At 37.6% G+C, this 22,949-nt stretch overlaps 1 protein-coding gene across 2 annotated transcripts in view; it reads left to right on the forward strand.

Moving 5' to 3' along the window:
- EXOC2 (exocyst complex component 2) overlaps positions 1–22,949 on the forward strand; it is a 137,298-nt gene that overhangs the window by 109,753 nt on the left and 4,596 nt on the right. For both annotated transcript variants that reach the window (XM_069808981.1, XM_069808982.1), the window contains exons 24-26: positions 15,966–16,021; positions 19,133–19,255; positions 21,586–21,647. In XM_069808981.1, the coding sequence (XP_069665082.1) occupies positions 15,966–16,021; positions 19,133–19,255; positions 21,586–21,647 (241 nt within the window). The remainder of the gene's footprint in view (positions 1–15,965; positions 16,022–19,132; positions 19,256–21,585; positions 21,648–22,949) is intronic.

The following is a 22,949-nucleotide window of genomic DNA, read 5'->3' on the forward strand; positions in this document are numbered from 1 at the left end:
GGCATCCATTTTAAAAGTTGGGTTCAAGGCAAACCACTACTGTGTAGAAACTGTGGAACTGTAAACAGGGGAAGAGTTTCTTAGATCATACTGAGGTCATAGTCATACTGAGGTCATAGTCACAGTTTCAGAAGACACTGTGCATGGGAGCACTGTGAGGTCAAGAAGCATTTAGAGATCGTGATTAATATTTGGGAAACTTTAGTGTGTTGTTACCTACTCGTAGGTGACTGTGGCTGTCATGTAAGGCTAATGGTTAACCTGTAGCAGAGGTTTGTCTGCTGCTGTTTGTAGCTAAGTCATAGTCCTCTAGCTCAAATTATAAAGGATGAGAGCTTTGTGTGTGATATTTAAATGGGAAGTCCCAAGTTAAAACTTTGCTTTTGGTCTAAGTAAACTCAGCTGTGTCAAAATTGCCAGACTTGTCTGTGCAGGGAGCTGCTTATGTGGTTCCTATAATTCACACCGTTGTGCTAAGAGAATTGTTTTGTCTTGTTGACCTTTAGCATGTCGGTACTAGTTAGAAACAATCCGTAACGGTGTGTGTTCTTCCCTGATAAAGGTGCTTAGTGTCTTGTGAGGATTCTTCAAGAGCTATACAACATATAGTGTTACAGTACCCCCTGTACCACCTGTGTAGATGCAAAGAACCATCTTAAAATACCTGGGGTTTGCCCCAGACAACTCGGCAGGGGAGGTCCAAAAGCCTTGATGCCCTTACTAAATAAACCCATTGGTCAGTTCACATTCTTGGTTATGGTTTGAAATATTACATAAGGGGTTTATGGTCAAGCATAAAACAATACTGAATTCAAGATGAAAGAGGAGTGATAAAAATGATTATTTTCTAATCCCTGAATGTGTGCGGTAGTTAAAGATGCTGTAGTTATTGACATTTTAAAAACACTGATGAAAATACAATCTCCAAGATGTACCTTGCCACTGGACAGCAAGACTAGCAGAGTCGGAAAATAGCTGTCTGCTCGGTGCTTCAGTAACACTTTCTGCCCTGGGGTGCGTATGTGTTTTTAAGTTGAAAACTGTAGTGTAACAAACAGTCCTAGCTTTCTATACAAAATTTCTATACAAAATTCAGCCTGGAGCGTCTCTTCTCTGTAGCCAAGTTATCGAGCCCTTGAACTCTTACTTTTTAAGTGGGAAAATATGATAGACTTCTAACAGTACAGCAGATCCATTGTAATAAAAAGCATTTCATTAGCTTAAAATTTCTTTACATGACAAATAGCAATTTAAATTTAATGAAACACTTAAACTTTATTGATGTGTGGATGAAATTATAGTGTTGGACTTGTTAAGCGGTTGAAGTAATTCAAAATTATTAAAAGCTTTTACTTTGAACTGTGAAAAATCTTAAGCTTTCCAGTTATTGTGGGTCACTCCTGAGTCCAGATAGCTTCCAAATGTTAATTTTGGTCTTGAACAATTTTTAAGGATCTATTGTTCAGGTCATGCAAAGACATTCTTCATTTCAAATTCATGCCCTTTTCAAAATGCTGTAGGGATTCAGTGAGTCTTGGAAGTGAAAAACTATGAAATAGTAACACTGGAAGCCAGTGCAAGTTCTTACCTTCACTGTAATAAATAGGATAAATATGCGGTCTCGCTGAATACTGTATATGCCTTCCAACAATTTTAATCTCATTTTCTCCTAGCAGAGTAAAGGACGGTAGGGGTTTGCAGGTTTTTTTTTTTTTGGTTGGTTGTTGGGGTTTTTTGGTTGTTTTGTTTTGTCATGTGGTTTTGTTTTTTGGGTTTTTGTTTTTTTGTTTTTTTTTTTTTTTTTTTACGGCAGTAACATCTTGAAAAGCTGCTGTGGTCTGGTTCCAACTCACTGCTTATTTAAACAGACAGATAAATAAAATTCTACATGAAATCAGTTTATGGCATTTTTTGCCATAAATTTAAGGTATACTTTTGTGAGTAATTATTACTGATTTGCTGATCTACATGCATTTGACTGCAGTACATGGTGCGGTTTTAAATATGTATATTGGTAGAAGTAAGGACTGGCTGAAAGTCAAAATGGTGGTGACTACTTCAAGGTCATCGCAAGTTACCAAGTCTGTAGGGAAAAAAAAAAGGCAAACTAGATTTTACCATAGAACTCAAATTTGAGAATTTGGTAAAATGAAGCAGAGCACTACCTCCTACTACATCTTCCAAAGAATCCACTACATCTTCCAAAGAATCCACTGCATCTGTAACCAAGGTCCCTTTCTTCAGTCAGATCTTTCCATGACTCAATACTTCCACCGTGCCTACAAAATACTGCTACCTATTAGTGTTTGCTTGTAAGCTAATACTCTGGCTTTGATTTGGTTGCCAATTTGCCAAATTCAGTTACTAAGGAGAAATAAAAATTCTGTGTATCCACGAACGGTAAATAAAGCAATTTGGAAGAAAGTATGTAAAAATATTAACAGCCAGTCCTGTGGTTTCTTTCAGTGTGGTAACTGACTGCTTGCATTTTTTGAGTTAAAAACATTCACAGACCTTTGCAGAATCAGGTTCCAAAAGTATTGGGTTTTTTATATTATAACTGTGATGCCTGCTTGTTACCATTGTACTTCTGATATAATTCAATAGAAGTAGCAACTTAAAAAAAAAATCATTAATTGCACTAACAAAACTATACCGTAAAAGACAGGAAAATTGTGTGTCTTATTGCTGCTAGTAAGTTTTTTGCTCAAAGCACCACTTTGAAAGTTCCTTACTTAAAATAACCCTCTCTTTTAAGAAGTTCATACTCTACTTCCTTTTGCCATGTTTGCATTTTCCTTTTACTTACCAAGGTATATCTGTCTTAAGTCACTGTAATAAATGTGGGACATGTTTCACTGGTGACTAAGTTGTTTTTCTGTAGTTTGAAGGTTAGACAGATGCAGGACACGACTGGACACTAGTGTCTATATTGTCTCAACTACATTCTTTGTGAAATTGGTCTCTTTTGGATCGCTTGGCTTCAGTTTTCTCGTTTCTTGTAATAATAATATTTGAGTGACAACCAAAGTAAATTCATAAACATAGTATATCTCTAAGCCCATTCTTCATTTATGAAATTGCTGTCATTTTGCATATGACAGGCTATTATTACAGTACCAGTGACTTCAGGAATTATGAGAAGAACACACAGTTTCCCAAGTGAGTCTGTGTTTTGAAAGGTTTTAATAATTTTAGGTTTTATAAAATCATGAAAGGACACCTTCAGGGTGCCTTAAAAATGATGTGTTTGAAAGAAATAAATTCATATTCTTGCAGACTATGCTTGGTTTGTGTTAATGAAAGGAAATACTGCTTGAGATTTTTGGATTCAACTGTTCTCAGTTTTGATAGAGATGTTGATTTTTAGTATACCTTACAATTAAAGAAGTGACTTGCTTTTCCCACTGAATTGGTCATTCTGTATCTTTATGGTGCATATAGCTACCTTCTTTTATCTCTCAAATACATCTTTTTAAATTGACGCTTGTTGCCATTATGTAAATCATCTTGTATTAGGATATCTGGGGGCAGTGTGAAGGGGTTAGTCTGTGTTGCTGACTTCGGCCCGCACGGACACAACTGGCTGTGTGACTGAGCACTAACCTGCACATCCGTAAGGGGAGAGATGTGTCTGGGATTGGCAAGGACCACCAAATATGCTGAGTTATCACACGCTTTTGGAAGCCTATGTCAAAATTGTGAAGTGAAGAGGTACAATTGGTTTCTTTTTTCCTAAGTGGCTCACTTGTGAAGAATTTGGACAATGCTTTAGGTAAATGACAAACAGGGTACAGTACTGGAGATTATATAAGCACTAGGCTTCAGAAGAACGTAGGTACTAGTTTTATAAGATTATGACACTCTAGTATGTCTACCAACCACCAGCTGCTTTGTTCCACCGTTTCTCTATTTTTCTGGAAAAAAAACAAACAAACAACAACAAAAAAACCCAAACAAACCAAACAAAAAAACTAAAGAGAGCTTTTTAAGCAGCAGAGCAGTTTCTTGGTCAGTGTGCTCTAGTTTTATTTCATGAGAAAACTGTTGATGCAGATGGCTTTTTTGAAAATATGTCCAATACATATCAAATATATATATAAGCAGTCCATGCCCTCTTATGTGCAATATTGTGTCTTGCCTCAGTGTTTCTCTTGCTTACAGACATTGGATACTCAAGAACGTTCTGCAGCCAGAAAACAGCCATTAGGTTCCTGCTCTGCCATATTTCCTGGATATACACATAAGGATCTCAATCCTGCCTTACAAACTGCTAAAATTGGTTGGAACCTTGTCATACCAGGGATGTGTGCCCTGCTTATTTTTCAACACCTTATATAATGGTTATTAAAACTCTCTGCTTTACCAAAAGAAAATCCTTCAGAATTAAAATTGTTCTTATAGTGGAAATCTAGTGATAATAGAACTTACATACATAATGCTATGACTATATATGCTGAAAATTATAGGGGAGCGGAGATGGAACTTTTTAAATTTTCCTTGGGGAGAATGAAGCAGTATTTGCTTAGGAAGCCATCCTACAGCATCTAATGGATTGCTGATAGAAAAAGTTCAGGTAATACTGAGGCATCCTTAGATGTATTCATTTCATGTCAAGAAGGAGGGTTTGTTATATCTAAGAATCTCACACATAAATTTCATTCTTCAAAACCTGTTTTTCCCACTCAGGAAGAACAATGGTTTTGTTTTGGATAGTATATATTATGTTGTAGTTGGGTGAAATGTCTTTTCTCGTAGTGCAGGTTTTTTTCATCTACCTCAAACCAGCTACTTTAAATATTTGATAGGTGTGATTATTTGATACTGTTGGGTTTCCCCTTAGGTCAAACATATATAGCCTGTTAAATTCAACCAAAAAAAAAAAGACTGAACAGCCCCAACACTATTAATGCTGAAGTAGAAACGGTAAGATTTTTTTTTAAGTGCTGCTAAATCTGTAGGGCAGCACAGTGTTGGCTGTGAAGGGTTTGTATTCTTATTCTGTCTCAAGGTTGCATTTATAAGTTACAGCCACATGTTGATGGGGCAACTGTGCATGTAGAGCACCATTTAATGGCTAGAACAGTGCCAGACAATGTTGTTAATACTTACAACAACAAAAAGACAAGTTTCTATGGGTCTTATATCTCAAGTACTGGGCTCAGCTACGAGTCATTGATGCATTTGTTTACAAGTGGCAGTTTGGGTGAGCTGATGCTGGTGTATGCTTAGATAAGAGGTACGGATGGCTATAAGCTCCGAAGTAGGTATTTTTTTTACATTAGTGCATGGGCTTTTTGTTTGGTTTAGAGGGGTTTGATTTTTTTTTTTGCCATTTACATTTCTTGTTACCAGATTAACGGGTTGAAGTTTGGCTTATTCTGCAATAATTCAAGTAATTTGAGAGAGTAATTATGGTTCTATTCTTAGACTTGCAGCATCCTTTGCTCATGACCTTTAGATCTGGGTTTGTAAAAGGCCATTTACTCTTTATTACTGTGTTTGATGGAAGAAACGTAAGTAAATCCACCTCTTCACAAAACTCTCCTGAGAAAATGCATACCAAATTGGCCTTCAGCTACCTGCACATCTTTTAAGTATTAGATGCTGGCAAACATCTCTTCTTCCCAAGTGAAGCGCTATTGGGCTTCACATTTCATGTTGTAGTCTTTGGCCTTTACAGGTCTTGCTCCTTATCTTCTTAATGAGAAAGCAGACTATATTGTGTCCCAAGAAGCAGTGGATTTTAATGTATGTGGTAAGGATCAAAAAGCAGCAAGTATTTCGATTGCAGACTTCTTCATGTATCCCTCAGATCCTTCTGGCAGTTTGGATGGAGTAGCAGAAAGTTCAGAACAGCCTTAGCAGCTTCTTTTTTAAAGACATCTTAGTTTGGACTATGCACAAGGGCACAGAAGCAGTATTATTCTCTTGGCGTTCTCCTCTTGTAGACTGAAGTTCATGCATAGGCGAAGGTATTAATCATAGTATTGGCAGTCTTTAGAGCTCTTGCTACTCCAAGCCAGCGGAAACACAGAAACTTTCAGGTTCTTTGAACATGGTGACATAATTTCTATTGCTTGAATTAAAATAGTTCAAAAACTACAAGTAATGTAAGTCTTGAAAGCCTTCAAGTTTAACGTTTTTGGAAAGCAGTTTTGTGCTACTTGTGTCAAGTCCTTCAAGTGACATTCATTGTGTTACATCAACACAGTGTCATGGCTGAAAATAAGAGCAAGGCAACTAATTCAAAGATGTAGCGCTCTGGCCTTCAGATCTGAAAATACTTAGCTAGGTTCTGACTCCCAGCAATAAAGGCTCTGTCCTCCCTTGCTTCAAAACTGTGCTTTGTAAAAGCAGTTCCCCACATAGATTACCAGTAAGTTCTTCATTAAATTTCAATTATCAAGCTATTTTTTCCATCACTATTAGTTCTTACGACTTTTTCTCTGATTCCTAAGGTTCTGTATATTTATAATTACCATGTGCTATGCAGAGAAGAATTTCAAGGAAACATTAATCAGATTCACAGTTCTATTAGTTTGGAGCTAGTAAGAACAATAGATTTATCAAAACATTTTCAGTTTTACCAAGAAAGAGCTGCTAATGAGCTATTTATAGCACGCTTGTATCTATTTTTGTCAGTAGTCTAAGGACTGACTTAGGACAAATGGGTTAAAAAACAGGAAATGTGGTTAAATAAGTGGGTAATCTCTCCAGAGAGTTTCCAGTTTGCCTACACGTTCACATTTTCTTCTGAATGTAGTCTCAAAACAACACTAACTACAGTACCTTGAAATCCATCTCTGTTTAAAGGAGGGAATGTTTCCAGCAATAGCAGGAAGTGGCCTAGTGAAAAATTTTACATTCTTGGTTAAATTCAAATGAGGTTCTGGAGTCACTGTCTGTAAGTGTGGTTTTCTGCTTTAATAACATCGGTGTATCATATGAATCCATAAAAGTCTGTGAATGCTGTAATTGTATCTTTGGTTCTAGACTGGTTTTAGGTAGTTACTTTCTTCCCACTTTACCCTTTCTTTTACATGGGGCTGTATTTATTTGTTAATGTACTATGCACATATTTTTAAAAATATATATGTAATCATGTTTTGAGATAGTAAAAGTAGTGTTAATAATCAGACTGCATAAATCTTACTGTGAAGTAAGGAATTTACTGAACATGATGATGTCCATTTAATTGTCCAAGAGGTGGTGTCCATATTTCTTTGGGCAAAGCAGAAGCAATAACTAAATGAAAGCCATTCTTTGCACTGCTTGTTATTTGTTTTTTGACAGCACTAATTATTAGCTCTTTTAAAATCAACTTGAAAATGATTTGTGCATCAAAACAAGGAGGGACTATAATAAATAAAGCAGCTTAAGTGGTTGTAGAGGTTATGACCTGGTGGAGCTCTGTTTTTAGAGCTACTGCCAGATATAAGTGTTTCTAATTACTAAAAATGTATTTGCTATCATGCTTTGTTGTTTGCCCTGGATAAAAACAATTTTAAAAAACTGTTTGTAGAATGCTAAGAGTAGAAGAAACAGGCTTGTCTAGCTACCTTAATTTAGAAAACAGGCCACTGGGAGTACTGGTATTTGAAGCTGATTTCCTCTCAACCATCTTTGAAGGGAGAAACCTGTGTGCTGTTGTAAAGAGTAGAGGTGAGCTGCTTTGTTATGTCCATGGGGAAATTCCAAGTCACATCTCTACTTTTTTTTTCTATGGTTTTTTTAAACATCTGCGGGGTGTCAGGTTAGATGATATCACTGTGTGGGTGGGGGCACTTCAGTAAAATAGCATGACATACTCGTATACCAGTGCTGTAGTTCATGAAAGGCTCGTGTCTGCAAACAAGTTAGGTTTCTGTCTATTCCACAGTTAGGAGACTATCTTGAAAGGTATAGAAAGGCTTCTTGGAAATTAGAACACTACTTTTCTAAAGGAGGTATTGCATTCACTGTAGTAACTGCAAATAGTAGCTAGCTTTTAAAATTATTCTCCAGAAACATTAAATAATTTAGGGCATTTTCTAATGAGGCAAATTGAGTTTGTTGTTCTAGAAACATACAAAGTTTTCATTCATAATGGAATTTTAATTATTTCAGTTAATTCCTACGTTGGAATTAAACAGACTGTCAGTCACATTAAATTTTCCCTGATTGTAAATGTTAGATTTCTAAATAGTTTTGGGGGACAGCACCTTTATTCATATGCGTTTCACATAGCCTCGGGCATGATCTCCGTCCTTGCGGGTGGCAGATGCTACCCACTTCTTTCATGTCATTCTGGGCACTTAATTATAAATCCAAATTGCTTGTATATTTTTTTTCAAATCCAAGTTAAGTGCTCTGAAAGAGTGAGTAAATAAATTTATTCCAAATAGCTTCATAGTACCAACATAATTTAAAACATTTTTTGCTATACTGCATACTAAAAATAAAAATATTTTGGTGTTCATTTTAATTTTCACTTTTAGTCCGTGCTGCCTCATGTTCATTTCTTGGGATAAGGTAGTTGATAGATAAAGCTTTGTCATGGTCTGGGAGGTATCAGGCAGTCATCCGTAATTATGGGAAGCCTAGAGCTATTCTGTAGATCTCTTAAATTAAACCTTGGGTACCAAGGCATGTCTGCACAGATTTTTTTTTTTTAATTATTTAGTTTTAAATTCTTCTAGCAGCTTCTGCATGCAGACAGTGCTGAGTACTCTGCTGACCTGCCGCGACCTCAGACAATGTTTCACTCTTTAGTGCCTCTTCCCCCTCCCACCCGTTCTGTCTTACCTGTTTATATTCTTAGTTTTCAAAAAGAGATTACTTGATTTTAGTCGGAAGTTATCGGTTAGGTTAGACTGAAAAGTGAAATTCTGTGGTGTGTGCCGGGCAGTCGGGCAGCATGGTTTGTCAGGAGGCATCCCTCTAACCTTGAAATCCCCAAGTTGGCTGCACAGGGCAGGACGGTGCTCATTTGGTGTATTGCGTAGCACAGTCTGCCTTTTCAAGATTCAGAAATATAAATAATAGGCTGCCATCCCACAGTGTCCTGCTAGCCCGTAGTACTGCTTTCGTAACATGAGTTTCATGGACGAAAAAATGTCCTGACCACACTGGAAATCATACTAGAATAATTGTAGTTGAAGCAGTTGTTAAATACTGCTATTGCTTCAGCTGTGATGCGGACAGAACCTAGAGGAAATTTAACAGTTAAAATCAGACTGTTTAAAGAAGTTACATGGCTTTGTGGATACCATTCATTAGTTTCTTTTTTAATGTGCACTACACAGCACTGATTAACGACTTGCAGTAGATGTGTGCAGGTTTTTTTCCAGCAGTTTCATATAGCAGATTACAAACTTAGAGAAGAGCCGCAGGAGCTTAACTGACATACAGTTCAAAACACTTTGTATGTGACTTGCTGTAAAGTTTGGTACTTTATATCTCAAGCTTGGAGATTAACATTTCCAATATCAATGCAGTTAAATCTGGCAATAGGGTGTTATGTAACTGAAAAGTATATATATCAAATAATTTTAAAAGCAGGTGCCTTCCTTAGAACAGAGCAGATGAAATCATAATTTTTTTCCATTTGTCCTCCTCTAAATTTACTATCAGCATAGCAAATGAAATGTCCAGGAACAGTCAAGTATTGGTGCTGTGCAGCTAGGTATGAAAAATATTAATCTCTTTGGGTCACCAAATTCTGTTTGTTGTTATTTTTTTGAGGAAAGTTTTTATTAAAAAGTAATCGGGCAAAAAAAAGTTTTCAGACTGATTGACTGTTACTGGCATAACTCACCAAACAGAACAATAAATTGTAAAAATATTGCATACAATTGGATGGGTTTAAAATTTGAAATTTCAGACTCCCAGGCATCAGTTTTCCTAGCTCTACCAAGTCATGTTCAAGCCTCAAGGCCAACAAATTTAGTGCTCTCTTTTCAGAGGCACTAAGAAACATTGCTACCACCAGCAGCAGTTGCTTGCCCATGCAAGTACTGACCTCCTACAGAGGCCAGAATGCTCTCTGTTGTTTCCTAAATTGGTGGCTCTGTGCCTACCCAAGACTCATTTCTGTTTCAGTGCCTTAGAGCTTAGGTTTCTACTAAACCAGTCAACTCAATCTTGAAACAGGACTGGTAGCTTGGCCAACGGATAAAGAACGATTCAGTCTTCTTTGGTGAATCCCTCTCTTTGCTTTTCAAAAAAAAAAAAAAAAAAAAAGCCAGAATTGAGTGACAGCTGTCAAACTGTAGAACTTCCTGTGGATGGCTTTAACTCTTCCACAGAAGAGCAGCAGCTTTTAATGTTCCTGCCTGATTTTTATTTGACTGTGAATTTGTCTCAGAACTTTATTCTTTTGACCCTTCATAGCCTCTCATCCTCACGTCTGGTGTGGTTTACTGCCGATGAGCAGAGGTACCTGCTGACGCCACCTACTTTTTCTAAACAGTTGTGTGCTTTTATCCTCCCCTCCTTCTTTTTGCACAACAGACAAGCTGAAAGGCTTGTTCAGCGAGAGGCAGTGGCAAGATTAGCTTCCCAGTTGTCCATCTCAAATGAGGTTCCAATCTCACAAGAGTTAAAGTATGTCGAACCCAAGCTGCCTGGGTTAAAATTTCCTGTGTGTCTCAGTTGTCCTAGCTGAACTGCAGTTCATTCTTTGAACTCTTGAGTCTGCGGAAGATGTAAAAGTGTTTGACGCTCATATCTTCTCTCTCTATCGAGTTGCTCTAGAAGGACTGGGAACATTTGAAGACCTGCATTGGCTTCTGGCACAGAAAAAGCATCCTGATGAGTTCAGTTTTACCGTGTGTGCAACTTTTGCTCTATTTTTGCATGCAAGTTTTTGTAGCCTCTCTGTGTCTTAAAATTACGCATATGGTATTGCAGTTTTAGCTTTTGTATGCTTATTCAGTCACTTTGGAGGTTTCATAGTAGAATGCTGTCATCTAAGTACTTGGGGGAAACATAGCTCTGAGAACTACATGTGGGGCAACTGGTAGCACTACAGCATCTGAAGGTCTCCTGAATGACTCCTGCATTGGCAAGCTAGAAGTTTAGTTTCCGTTACTCCTCAGAACCACAAATCTTTTTTCCTTCTGCTTTTCCCATAGTTCACAGTCATCCTTGCTACAGTGTTACAGTATTGTTAAAATTGCTTGTGAATATAGACTTTCTGACAGATTTAGTTTGTAAAAAAAAAAAAAAAAAAAAAGTGATGTAAACTGGAGATTAAATTTAATGGATAATCTTGTTCAATGTTTCACCAGTAAAAAGTACAGCGGAGGGCCCAAAATTGGAAGGTGCTATTTTAAAGTTTGTCAGCCATTGTGGTACTTGATGGCTGAAACTGTCCTTCATTTTTATGTCTTAAGTCTTCCTGTCCATTTTTCTTTAGAGCAGTACTGGGGCTTTGTTAGCGGCAGCTAGCATTCCAGCAAGTCAGTGTCTTCGGTGTTAAGAATAGAGTGGGAGTGGAATGCATTTATGCTGTAACAGAATAATAACATTTTCCTGAGAGAAATTGCAAGGGCTTGTTGAGACTTTCTTTAACACATTTCTGTCAGAAGCTATGGAAGGGCATTGTATTTGTGCTTCAACATGCTAAATAAGAGGTACTTTAGACTTAAGAATGTTATGTTTCACTTGATTAGCCTAATGGTTGCAACCTACACTTATATGGTGCATTAGCTTTCAGTGCTGCATAATAGGACTGGCAGCATGGTGTCCCAAAAACTGTAATTGCGTGGGCTGCTGAACAGTCGTGGAGAAAGCTGCACAAAAATTCTATTCTAGACAGAATTTTTGAAGTGAATTTCACAACAAATTCACAGTTGGATGCCACTGCTTGTATTTCCAGTGAATCATACTCCAGAAAAGTAATACTTTGCTTCAACAAAGCCTGCCACAAACAGTGCAGTGATATAAATCAGAAATTGGATATTTTTTAATTGTAATTTTTCAAAATATAGTACAGTTATTAACTATGCCTGCAGGTCCTGACATTCAGATATGTTTGGCTTTGTCTCCACATGCAAAAATGAAAATCCTTCACAAATAAGACAAAATGAAGGGCTGGGGGGAAATACCTTTTTACTTATGCTCTGTTCATGATTGGAAACTGCCTCCCCAACAGCAATGGTTGTCACACCACCACATATTTAATAGCATAGTCAGAGCAAACCTGTTACATGGTTACCTCTAATTTCCAGCTTTAGTTTACTGATGGTTAATTCATTTTTACTTTTCTTATGCCAGTATTGTTCTTCAGCTTAGCTAGTTCTCCCTTCTCTCCCTGTCTGGTTCCATTTACTGAAGTGTAATTGCATCTTCTTTCTGTCTTTGGTTTGTTTAGCTTACCAAGACAAGGTCTTTTAGACTATTAGATGCTGCAATTAAGGCAACTACAGTTTCGTGTACATGAACTGTCTCTAAACTGCATAGCTTTGCACAGTTTGTGCTGAATTATCTGCTCTTAAATTGCAAAACCTGTCTAAGAAACCGAGGAAATACTTGAGCTTGTGCTGAGCCCCCTGATCCTGCAGTTATAGCAGGACTGGACCCACTGTGAAAGGTCAGGAGCACCTAATTAGTGCTACTGGCATTGCAAGAAATAATCTCCTTTAGGCTCTCAGTTCACCTGTTTGTCCTTGTATGTAGTACAAAGATGCAAGGTAAAATATGTCTGCTTATGCCCTTTCACTGAGGTTTAAGTTAACAATTCTATCGTACAGCTGGGTTGGGATAGCAATATGTAATACTAAGCTACTGTCACTTCATTTTTACCATAGGTTCCATCTGAATTCCATTTAGTCAATTCATTCTGACTTCTTGAGTTAGAAGACATAAATGACCATTTTACATCTTAGCTGTGCACCACCAGCCAATGGTATTTAGCACCTGGTGCTAATGTCGCTGACATTAGTATTTCATGCTTGTAGAAATTAACAGTACCTGGTTACAGTGACTCAGTGACTGACTCTTTAAGAAATATCTTACAGAAGGTTTCCACAGACATAATTGATAGGCAACTTTTACTAGCGCAGTCCAAAGTTGTTTAATTTGGGTGCTTTCAGCACCAGCAGACAGAATTAGCAGCCCCTATCCTGAGCCAAATCGCATGAATGCATGAGAAGAGGCACGCTACCTCAGGAGCTTAGGTGGGATGGGTGGGAAATAAGGATTCTTCCTTGGAACCACATCACCCTCTTACACAACCCACCGGCTTCAGTCTCTATACATTCCAGCTTTTCACTTGCCCCCCTTGATAACATGTCTTCCCAGCTCAGCCTGCTGGCCTCCTCTCTGCAAGACACACACCTGCCCTCTCTGTTTTACATAGCAGCCCCCTCTCTGTATGTTCATTACAGCTCCCCAGCTGTACCAGGGTTTGAGGTGCTTCATTAGAGAACAATCAGTTCGGGCACTGAAATGTTGCTTAGTTCACAAGTGGAATTTTGATTGACTAATGAACGTACTCTGGTGGTGCTCAGGTATCCATAGAGAAGGGAGACCGTCAAAGCCTTAATCTTGTGCGGCATTTGTGCAAAAGTAAAAACACACAGTTTCCACATGAGAGAGCTTACTGTCACAAAGTGAGGCCGGTAGGCAGCCAAAAGCTGAATACCGCATAGGTTTGCAGACCAAAATCAACACTTTGCACCCTGAGGTTAACTGCAAACCAGCTCCCAAATTCACCCTATACCGCTTGATGTGATTTGCATACCACTGCTTGGTGCCTGGTCAAGTTGTATTTGCTTGTAGGATGTGATACAAATTTTGTCCCCTGATATGAAGCCTATAGAGGATTTAAACTGGGGCAGAGTGAAGTAGAAGAAGGAAAACAGTAGAAGAGGAAAAAGGAAGGGGGTGTTGCGTTTCCACATATACCTGTGATCTTTTGGTGTGGTTCAAGTACTGGTGTGTATCATTCTTACTTTGTTTTGCAGGTTACAGGGGAGGAGAAAAAAAGTCAGTTTCATAAAATTTCTGGTATTGCTGTGTTCCTTCCTTGTTGCAAAAAATCACTAAGATAACAAGGAACTCTAAGCTTGCAACCTAGTATACTATGGTCTTTGACTTGTTGGTTTAGTTGAAATGGAAAGAGTGACTGAGATTTTTTCAAGGAGAAGAATAAAGACAGTGAGAAAAGGCATTAGAGATGTTTTGGAATGTGTGGGGAAAGGCTTGTATTTTTCTTTACCTTTTTCAGTTTTACCTTCTTCCAGAGCAAAAATAGACCATTCCTTCCAAAAAGGTCTTAATTCTTTTGTATGTTCAGAAAGCACACAGCTTTTAGTGAGAGCAGTAAAATCTGCTTTGATGCTTGCCTCTTTGCTATGAACTTTTGAAACAGAGACTGTCTTGATACACAGGCCTGGGTACAGATCTCAGCTACGTCCTGACTGCATGTTGGAACAAGAGTCACTGGTCAACATCTCTTCCGTTCCCCCAAGCACCTTTGCTTCCAACAGGAGACCCGTGATCCCTCTGGGAAGCATCCTCCAATCTAAACTCTAGGCTGCATCGCATCGCACAGTGTAGATGCGGGCGAGGAAAGTGTTCGTACCTCATGCAAGGGGGTCCTGTTGTCCTTTTGTCCTGCTCTTATAAAATGTTCGTCCATAATTATCTAAGTAAGACCAAGTGTCTCCTTCTTAGATCTTGAGACAAGTTGTGGGACCAGTGGTTAAAAAAATGAGCACAACCAAGCTGGCAGTTGTGAGATATGACTCTATTCTCCCATAGAATAACTCATTTTGATGATCTTGGGTAACTCCTTTTAAAGCTATTTTTTGTAGCAGGATTAAGTCGCTGCATCAGTGTTATCTGAGGAAAGGTGGAGCAAGTAAGATGAACTGATTAAAGGCTCACTTTGTAATTTTTATAACAGCAGCCTTAATCACACTGTGATCTCTGAGCTGTGTGGTCTCACCAGTCTTTGTCCACGATTCTGATCTTTTACTGTCAATTGAATATACCACAGGGAGTGATGGGGTCATTGCACTTTCTCTGATTCATGCTAGAGCAATTGATATCAGAAGTTGAGGTCATGTGGATCAGTAACCCTCTCATTACTTTGTGTTGCACTTCCAACATTTATGCATACTTTAATAAGTTAAATGCTTTCTCATTTGCCTTTGCCTACAAAGTGAAGCGCCCAGAAAAGCAAATGGTGCAATTTTAGATTTTTGCCTATTTTAGATCTTACACAGCTAGAGTCCAGGTCTGGGAAGTTACTCCAGAATTACAGCAGCATAGGAGCCTGTCTTAACTGAAGCATACCCTGCTGGATGTCCTTCTGTTTAGAATTTCCTGTTTAATATAAATTGACAAACATTTCATATGGTTGGTAAATAAAATGCTTATTTGACTTCTCCACCCTCCCCAAGAGGAAATTTCTACTAAGGCATGACATCTCCTATAAACTGCCATGAGTAATATCTGTTGAACTGCTTTCAGAGAAAGAGTCCTCGCTATTTCTATCTATAATAATAACTTACAGTCAGAGAAGCTGATAAAGTAGTAAGATCTTCTTGAAGACTGTTGTACAAACAAAACCCCTTGTCTTCTCTGTTTCTTTAGAACTTATTGAGCTGTAGTGCATGTTCTGTGCCATGGTATGTGTATTCTAGTAAGGCATCCAGAATTTATTTTTTAATAAAGGTAGCTTTTAATTAAATGGCAAAGTTGGTGAAATGGGGTTACCAGAGAAGAAGAATACTGAAACAGGAACCTGCTGGGTTTTTTAACCTTTTGCTGTAAGGAAATGTGCCTTTCTCCATTTGATTTGAAAAAGGAAATAGGCTGGTGGTGTAGCTATGGAACTTTCTCTTTCTGCCTCTGATTGCAAAAGTGCTAGTGAAAGAATGAAAAGAAAAAGTACAGTATTGAACAGTAGAATATTATGGCTTTGTTGAGACAACAGAATGAAAGTAATTATCCTGTTTGTTTTGTTTCAGGCGTCAGAAACTATTTGAAAGAAGCATTAGTGAATATCATTGCTGTGCATGCAGAGGTGAGAAAAACTTCAGACTGAAATTAATTCATATGAATGTAAGCATGAAACAGTGTACTTCGTGTGGTAGATCCTGGCTTTCATCACCCCTGAAAACCGTACCTCTATTGAAGTGTCTTCAGTATAGATGTGAGTGCTTTGGATTAGGTTTAGCCAACCAAGTATGCAACTGCTAACTTTTTTAAGGGCAAGAGGAGACGAACAGTTCCTGTTTATCCTCAGTAACACTCCATTACACCTTTTTGTTTCCACTGTCTGATGAAGAGGAAAGCCAAAATCTAAAGCTCAGTTCTTCCCTTTTCTTGCAGATGAAATATAGAGAGAGAGAGATAGTTATGATGCTCACTTTCTCTGATTAACTTTATTTTCCACAACATATGAAAATGAGCTTGTGCTTCACTTTGGAAGAAGTGTTCAACATATGCCACTCAGAGTGAAAAGGCCATCTATATCATTCTTGTACATAGGATGAAAAGTGGAAACCTAAAACCAGAAAGTTTTATAGTCTCTGTACAGCACAGGTTGTGTTTGAAATACTTAGGTAGGTAATGGCTTATGATAGGGAGGGCATATTAAAATTAAAATATTATTATTAAAATAGTACACTTGCAGAGCTGCAGTTATTTGGCCTTTTGTGATAATATGCAGGAATTTTCTATAATCCTTTAAATTAAAGCCTCTGTTCTACATACTCCTTCCTTCTAATCATCAAGAGTGTTACCAGATTACTACTGCTTCTTGTACAAGCATTGGTAGTAATATCACTCTTACCTTTCAAAATACCACAAGTATAGCTGCTCTGCCTTTTCCATCTACTTAAAATCTGATGAGATTCACTTGAGGTTTTTGTTTATTTCATTCCTCCTTAAATTACAAGGCTTCATACAAGTTAAAATATTTTCAGAAACTTTAAATATCACTTGCAATATTTTTTATTCCATTTCAGTATTTACTTATAGCAGTTTTCACAGAAGCATTGCTGATTTTACCAAATGCTTCCAAATGAGGGAGTAAGCAGCACCAAAAATATATACCAACATGATATTCATTTTTAATTTTCTTTTTCAGTGTAGTGGAAATTAATGAAAATGAGAGTTTTTGCTTTAAAAAAAGTCAAAGGCTTTTGTGACTTATGGAGCTAATCCTGTAAACATGCATACTCGTTAAATTGCTGCAACAGAAAGGTGCACTGCCTTGCTGACTTCATTGAGACCGATACTGATTTTGGCCCAAATAGTGTTGCCTCATAAATTTCTAGATGTGAAATATTACAGAAATATGAAAATGTGTGTCAAGATGAAACTCCCATTTCCACTGTTTTCTGGTGAAATTCTGTAAGCTGGGTCAGATTTAAGTTTTGTTAGCAAGGCTGCAAGTTTCTGTAGTTTGAAACAGCAAAAATTAACCATCAGCTGAACAGTGAGCATGGACTGAAGTGGAAAGAAAGTTGTTTCTCTACCTTTGAATTCAAATTTAACTGAAATCAAAACAAGAGCTTCTTATTGCAAATTTGTGATGATTCACCATTGCTGAGAATTTTTTTTCCTGGATTCTGTATAGTAACTTCAAGAGTGCTCGTTGTGGGCACAAATATTCTCTTCTCAGTAGAAGGTTTTTGGGCATGTTCCTGGTATGTTTGTGTTGAATTGCTCAGCAATATTTGCTGCTGAATAAGATGACCCCTTCCGAAATCGTTACTGGTTGTTGTTTTTTTTTTCTTACCATACAGCTAAGTATGTCACTTAACTGTTTTGACCCACAAAAGCTAAGTGAAACAGGCTGCGTGTTTGAATTATGCCTTTTGGAACAGTCAGCTTTGTGGGATCCCTGATACACAATTCATTACTTAAATCACTGAAAACTGCGTAGGAATCTTGCATTCTGGGTTTGTTTCCCCACCCTGCCTTAATTTGCTTTTACACTTGTGTATTATTATCTTCTGTCAATTACTACATTTCCTTGTCAGACATGAGTTCTAAACTTCACATAAAGCAAAGGTATTCTAGCAAAAAATCATTCTATTACTTAATTTTTTAGATCATTTTAAAGCAGAAATCAGGGGCGGGGAGGGAAGTGTTTAAAAACTCTGTGCAGTCCATTTTCCTTCTTGCACCACTTCAGTCACATCATCTTCAGTTCCTTGTGTCATCTTCTCCCCCAGTCCTGTGCAGTTTTAGTGCAGCTTTATCATCACTTTTAAGTCTTGACACAATTCTGGTCTGTCTGACCTATAATCTCACTTCCTCCTATATTCCAACCTCTTGGCCTGCATTTTCCCCAATTCTGTGTAGAAAAACCATACTTTTTTTTTTTTTTTTTTAATTCACCAACAATTTTTCGGTTCCTTAAAGCTCCCTTTAAGGAAGACTGTTTTCTTCATGCTTTCCTTCAGGCATAGATCTAATGTTTAATTTTGCGTTGCTGTTGTGTTGCAGTTGCTATTCTGAACCTAAAATGGAGGATCCAAGTACCACTTTAAAAGGTTATACAAATAAGCAGTTAAAAAGATGATCCTGATGTATGGAAAAAGCAGTAAGGTGTAGTGGTTTTGCCAGGGAACTGGCAGTGGTGGAAGAATCTAAATGAAAATCCATTATACCACCATACTCTCAAACCCTTTCAAAGGCTTATCTCTGCCACAGAGCATAAAGACACTAGCCATTTGACAGTGGTCACATATAAAGGATTCTAGAGGAAAAAGCAAAATACGTGGGTAAAAAGTGGCTGAATGTGTAATTGTGTCAGTCAGTCACACAACCCTGAATGAAAGGTACTATCTACAGAACAGCAGTCTATGTACAACCACCTGAGTACCTGCATCCATCAGCTGAGAACACATTTTGAAGTCCAGCTGCTTTTAGGCATTGCAAGAAAGTTGTTATTGTCACGTATCATATAACTAACATTGCTATTAACAGGTGATTGGTCAAAGCAGAGGGTAGCATCAAAAGAAATCCTTCATATTCCAGTTGTTCTAAAATTTTTTTGTCCATTGATAAAAATGAAGTGGTCCTTTCAATCAAGTGTTTAATGCTTTTTACTGAAATGTTATTGTAGAAAACATTTCTGTTATAGCTATTGTGTTCATGATTCTTCTTTCATAAAAATCAGGTGTTTACCATTTCCAAAGACTTAGTTCCTCGGGTAATGTCAAGAGTTGTAGAAGCAGTCTCTGAAGAACTGAGTCGACTGATGCAGTGTGTTTCATCCTTCAGCAAAAATGGAGCTTTACAGGTACCTGAATACTTTGTACTGTCAAACATCTGAATCTAGAAAACTGAGAATAAGAGAGAGGTATAATCTGTGTATTTGTTGGATCTATTGTAGCAATGAGAGCAAGGAGATAAAAAGGATTAGTATACAACCTATTTCAGATTTATTGATGAACAGCCTTTGGGGTACTGCTTCTTGGGTTTGATTATATTTCAGTATTGTCTTTGTGTCCGAGTGCATAAAAGGTTACCTATATCCTATGAGATAAAAAGCATCATAATGGTATCTGAAATGTCATTAAATATTGTCTTTGGCCTGTCATAAAAAAAAAAATTTTAAAAGAAAAAACAATTTTGTGGTATTTTGAGATTTTTAAATCTTGAAAATAGGATGTGGTAGGCTCTTGCAAGTCTTTGCAAAATTAGTCACTTGTCTGTTATGCTGTTTCTACATTAGCACTTTGTTGCAGCATAGGTAGAACAGATACTCTTATATTGCCTTCGTCATTTACAGCTAGATTGGTTGTTGTTCTTGCTATTGGGTAAGTTTTAAAGGACTCTAAGAAAAAAATCTTTTTTTAAAAAATCCCTTTGAGTCAATGATTGCTATGGCTGTAACCGGCAAGAAGAGCAAACTCCCAATTTTCATTGTACATGACAGCATTCTTGCATTATGATGGGAAAATAATTATCCAATTGCAAGCCTTATTTTCTAATTGCTGGGAGTAATTGCATTGGACAGAGAATTAATGTAGGAAGATCACAGCCAGATAAGATTGCCTATTTAAAACAAAATCAATGAATAGCAACAAAGCTACCCATATATCATTTTTGACTAGACAACCCACAGTATGAACTTGCTACCTAAACCCATGATTGAAAGGATTTTCTCTCCCTACTGTAAATTTGTCACTCATGGTCATGTTCCTCTGAACATAGAAAATCCTGTCTGGCAGACAGCAGCAGTGTGAGAGTGATCTGAGCCTGGTCAGACTGATGAAAAAATACCCATTCCCAAAGAGAAGCCTGAATCTGTATTCCCACGTCCCATGACCCACAGTTTTGCAGGGTTTGCCCTTCCACCATGTTTATTTAAGCTGTGGTATTTGAGAATGTGACACTTCCCCATGGTACTGCTACCTCCTAAAATGTAGGAAAGACTCCAGAATCTTATGTGTAGGACTTCGAAAAGTCCAAGGCCATTCATCCTGGAGCACCATACAAAAAGAGGTGAAACATCCTGTGGTGAGAAAAGCATGTCTTATGAGTTTGAAATTGGTGGGTGGCTATGTCCTATTTTATGCCAGAAGGTTCTGGCACTAAAAAAGCATAAATCTCAGCTGGCTTCCTACCTAGGGGAGAGATGAGGGGAAGACCTAAAAGCCAAAGCCTTTCATTAGAACTGGAATTAGATGTCTGTGTTGCATTATAAAAAGTTTCGGTTTGGAAGATGAATGTCGTATTAGTTGGGGCTAAATGTAAATTAGTTTCTGTAATGGCTGACTGGATTAAATTTATCTTTGATGAACAAGAATGGAATATGAATTTGGATGAAGTTCACTTTATATTTTTAAATGAAATGACTTAAAGTATTGATCACATGCAGAATGTTTCCATTTCATATAAAACCTGTGATGGTAGTGATTGCTTTTCAAAGACTAAAGGATGATCTATGAAATTTGTTTAATCTTTGAGTTCATTCTCCACCATAGTTTTCCTAGGTGAAAATTAATATCTAGACACACAATACAGTGCAGGAGTAAAATCCCCAAGCTTGTGTGCCCACCAGGTGACAGACAAGAAGCAGAGCACAACCATTCTACTTCCTCATCTGATGGAAAAAAAATAAAATTGACAGGAAAACCAAGAATAAAATGTGTATTGACGGATTTTTGTACTGGTGTGTTTCCTTCCTCCCTGGCCAAGCCATGCTGTGAGAAGTTAAGCTCACTGTATTTAATTTAAAAAAAAAAAATAATACAGGCAAATTAAGGTTATGTCCTTCTATCTTTCTATCACAGTGCAGAAAAGATGGAACAGAATTGAAGATTTATTGCTGTTGCTGAATTATTGTTACTGAGAGACAAACCAATGTTTTTAGACTGCTGCATAGTGACAGTACAAACAGTTTGACTTGAATCAGAAGTATGAAATTGTTCCTTTTAGTAGTCTCCTGACATAGCAGCATGGTAACGAAAAATACAGGAAACAAACTGTTAAACGCCAAGGCTGGTTACAACTGCAGCATGCAGTAATAATTGTCTCTAAAAAAGGTGAAGCTTTGGGATACTGGTATTCACTTGATGAAAGGACATTGTGTCACTGTTTCAGTATTTGTATTTCTGTCTTTAGGCAAGACTTGAAATCTGTGCGTTGAGAGATACTGTGGCCATATACCTAACACCTGAGAGCAAGTAAGATGTGCTGTAATGTCTGCTTTTTCAATGTAATGGAATCCTTGGTAAATATGCAAAAGCACATAATGTAAATTAAAGATTAAAAATTTTTGCTTCAAATAGAATGTATGATATACTAGGTAAATATATGAAAAGCAGATTACTAGCAAGGTTGTATCAGTTGAAAAAAATAATTACTTTTTTGTTTTTTACTTGAATTTTTAGACACAAACTAGTATTTGCCACTCAAAAAAAAAAAAAAGTAAAACTTAACAGCAGTATAGCTGCAGAGTAAAATGATGCTAAAACAAGACAAAAGCAGATGTCACTGAGTTTTATCCTTTTTTTTTTCACAGCAATTGCATAAAGCACACAGCAAAGAACCTGCCAGACACATCAGAGAGGCTACAGAACCAGACACTGGCAGGATCCCTTCATAGGGATATGGAGAATTAGGGCTCTCCACAAGCTTGTACAATACCCCATTCCTTCTCCACACACCTAATCAGGGAAAGTGAATTCAGCTTCACACTGTCTCTTGGAATGAAAGCCTTCAAAAGGCTTTCAGCAATTTATTTTTTCTCAGTGAGGTGCAAGACCAAAGATAAATAGTGTGAGGGACACGCACACATTAATATAAAGGAAGAAAGAAAAGCATTAGCAGCATCAGTGGTTGATACAGTAAACACAAGACTAAGATAGCTGTCAGCAGTTTTGAGTAAAGTTGATTGAAATTTCTAGGTGGTTATGTTGGGGATTGGATATGGGCAGGTTCATTCATTATTTTAATTACCTACACTTTTGTTAGGGTTGGCATTACACATGTCTGCAGATGGCAATTTAATCATCTTGCCTAATCAACGTTTTGTAGGAGACATTGCAGGGCTTGAGGGCCTAATGTGTCTTCACAGTGTCACAGATAGTGTTCTGTGGTGTCACTGCATTCCGTTTCAAAAGACTTGCTTCCCTATCCTGAGTGTCTGATATTGATGAAGACCTCTAAATGAAAACTACTTGGCACTGGCTCAAATTGGATAAAATGGAAGTGGTATTGGCCCTTATCAGCATAGGGGCAAAGCACAGTGAACCCTGGAAGCTGGAGCTTTGTAGATGCCTCTCTATTCCTGGACTTGTCACTAGTCGTAGTTGCCACAAGTAACCATGTTAATCTTTTGCTGACAAGATTGTACTAATCTGTGCAGGTCCTGCATCGTTCCCTGCACTTCTCTTCGACATCTGTTGCCTAGAGAGGGGTGGAAACCCCATCTCTGAAATTACTCAAAACATGGCTGGATGATGCCCCAAGAAACCTCCTCTGAC

The sequence above is a fragment of the Haliaeetus albicilla genome, chromosome 21 (genome assembly GCF_947461875.1).
Source record: "Haliaeetus albicilla chromosome 21, bHalAlb1.1, whole genome shotgun sequence".
NCBI classification, from domain to species: Eukaryota; Metazoa; Chordata; class Aves; order Accipitriformes; family Accipitridae; genus Haliaeetus; species Haliaeetus albicilla.